This window comes from Amphimedon queenslandica, unplaced genomic scaffold (genome assembly GCF_000090795.2).
Source record: "Amphimedon queenslandica unplaced genomic scaffold, v1.1 AMPQUscaffold_6757_Cont21287, whole genome shotgun sequence".
Taxonomy (NCBI): domain Eukaryota; kingdom Metazoa; phylum Porifera; class Demospongiae; order Haplosclerida; family Niphatidae; genus Amphimedon; species Amphimedon queenslandica.
In genome coordinates, this window is record NW_003552954.1 from 1 (window position 1) to 1,935 (window position 1,935).

The window sequence follows — 1,935 nt, forward strand, 5'->3', positions numbered from 1 at the left end:
ATAAAACAGAAATATATTAATTCAATGTCATGCATAATTTTTAGCAATTTATAACTCTTCTGATCAAGCAAATGCAATGATGGTGAAGTTCCAGCCAAGCTAGGGTAGATCTAGGATTGATTTTTGTGGATATTTTAATCCAGCTTTACGGTTTATTAAGATTAACTTCATTAATGTAAAAATTTGGTAGCTTACAAAACTACTATATAGCGCTTTATTAGTGGCAATTTTGCTGTAAAATTGTCATTGGCAGTTTTTAATTTGGCAATTTTTTATGTACACGTGCATTACTGGGCATGCATGTTAATGACTGGCACTTTTAATATTGGCAATTCCAAATGTAGACAGCCAATCGCCAAAATAAAACTCCACCAAATTAAAGCACTATACAGTATATAGTCTACAGAGTGGACTACCTCTCCACTCACTGTCTTAACTCACTTCTCCAGTCGAGCCCACTGGAGAAGTGTTCATGCAGACAGTATAATCACAGTATAGAATGATAAGAGAGCCCTTAAGTTCTAATGAGAAGAAATAAACACTGCATGCAAGGCTTAACAAAGTATTTTTAACTTTGCTAAATAATTAAATACCAGCTAATTAATGATACTATAAAAATCATTGAACAATTTCCTCCTTAAATTTGTGGTTACTTTGATCTCATATATGCAGTGCTTGTTACAAAAATAGCGGAACATGTATATCAGAGTAACCACAAATAGCAACATGTAGGTGGTTTATTGTTTGCTACTTCATGTGTGTTATTTTTGTGGGTCTATGTTTCATTTCATGGTTTGCTCCTCATAACAGTGAGGAAGAATCTTTTAAACTTATCATATGCTTTCACTAAGTTTGGGAAGTGCAACGTGCAGTTAATATCAGTACAAGGTGTCTGCTCTGCATACACAATCACATACATTATATACACGTAGCCTAACCTTCACTGGTATCTAACATTGGTCTATCTGACATTTCACTTTTTGCCGAAACAGCAATAATATCTTTAAATGTAAACATAAGAATTTCAATCTGTTAATCTATTTACTTTGTCTTTCTCCATTAATACCATCAGCTACAGCAGTCTCTCCTATTCCTCTAAGAGCAGCTATCAGTGTATCTATTGTTGGATCCTCCACACCATCAGCTTTACGCAACCAGCTAGCTAAACACTCTCTAAAACAAGGAAGAACATCCCTTTGGTCCTTCGTTATATTCTCCAGTGTATTGTGTGAGACTTTAAGACGAAGACCTAGTTCATGATATGATGTCTTGCTGTAGTGATGTCTCTCAAGTAGTGCCATCACTTCATCGAGATCACTAATGTCTGTATATTTACATAAAATATGCTTTTCTTTAGATCTGCTTACCTAAGGTCCTTCCACTAAGAATAGAAGGTTTATGAACTAGTCGAGCCATTTAAAGAATGAGAGTGATACTGATCTATGTCGCTCTAGTGTCGAGTCTTATCAGCGCAGGGCGGAGCAGAGCGATAGTTATATATTAATTTCATTTTTTTTCATTTTAAATTTTAGCACAATAATCTGTCTACATGTGTAATAGCAATGGTTGGACTTAAATGCAATTATCTATCTGTTATTTGTTATTGATATTTTAATCTTCATTTATCTTTCCGGTACTTTGAATTGTAGCTCCATTCACCCTCAGTACTGCTCAGTATACCTATTTCCACCAAAATTAGGCCAGTCGTCAACTCTGTATCATAAAAAAACTGTAAAAAAACACTGGCTTAGAATGCATGCCATCCTATTGCTGTCTATAGTATACCTTCTGTATTAAAATACATGATAACTTTCCTTCAAGTGAGACTTCTTCATTGACCTTTCCTCCATTAACACTGAATGCTAATACTACATAGTGTGTACCCTCGATGCTCCCAGCGATAACAGTATCATTACGATAGCTAAAAGGAGTATG

General features: G+C 34.9%; 1 protein-coding gene across 1 annotated transcript; it reads right to left on the bottom strand.

Moving 5' to 3' along the window:
- Positions 1 to 787: 787 nt before the first annotated feature.
- On the bottom strand, positions 788 to 1,416 carry LOC109591948 (uncharacterized). The gene is made up of 4 exons (XM_020007539.1): positions 1,368 to 1,416; positions 1,046 to 1,324; positions 939 to 1,001; positions 788 to 897 (listed from the first exon to the last, which is right to left on the bottom strand). The coding sequence occupies exons 1-4, from the start codon at positions 1,414 to 1,416 to the stop codon at positions 788 to 790; spliced, it is 501 nt and encodes a 166-aa protein (XP_019863098.1).
- Positions 1,417 to 1,935: the final 519 nt, after the last annotated feature.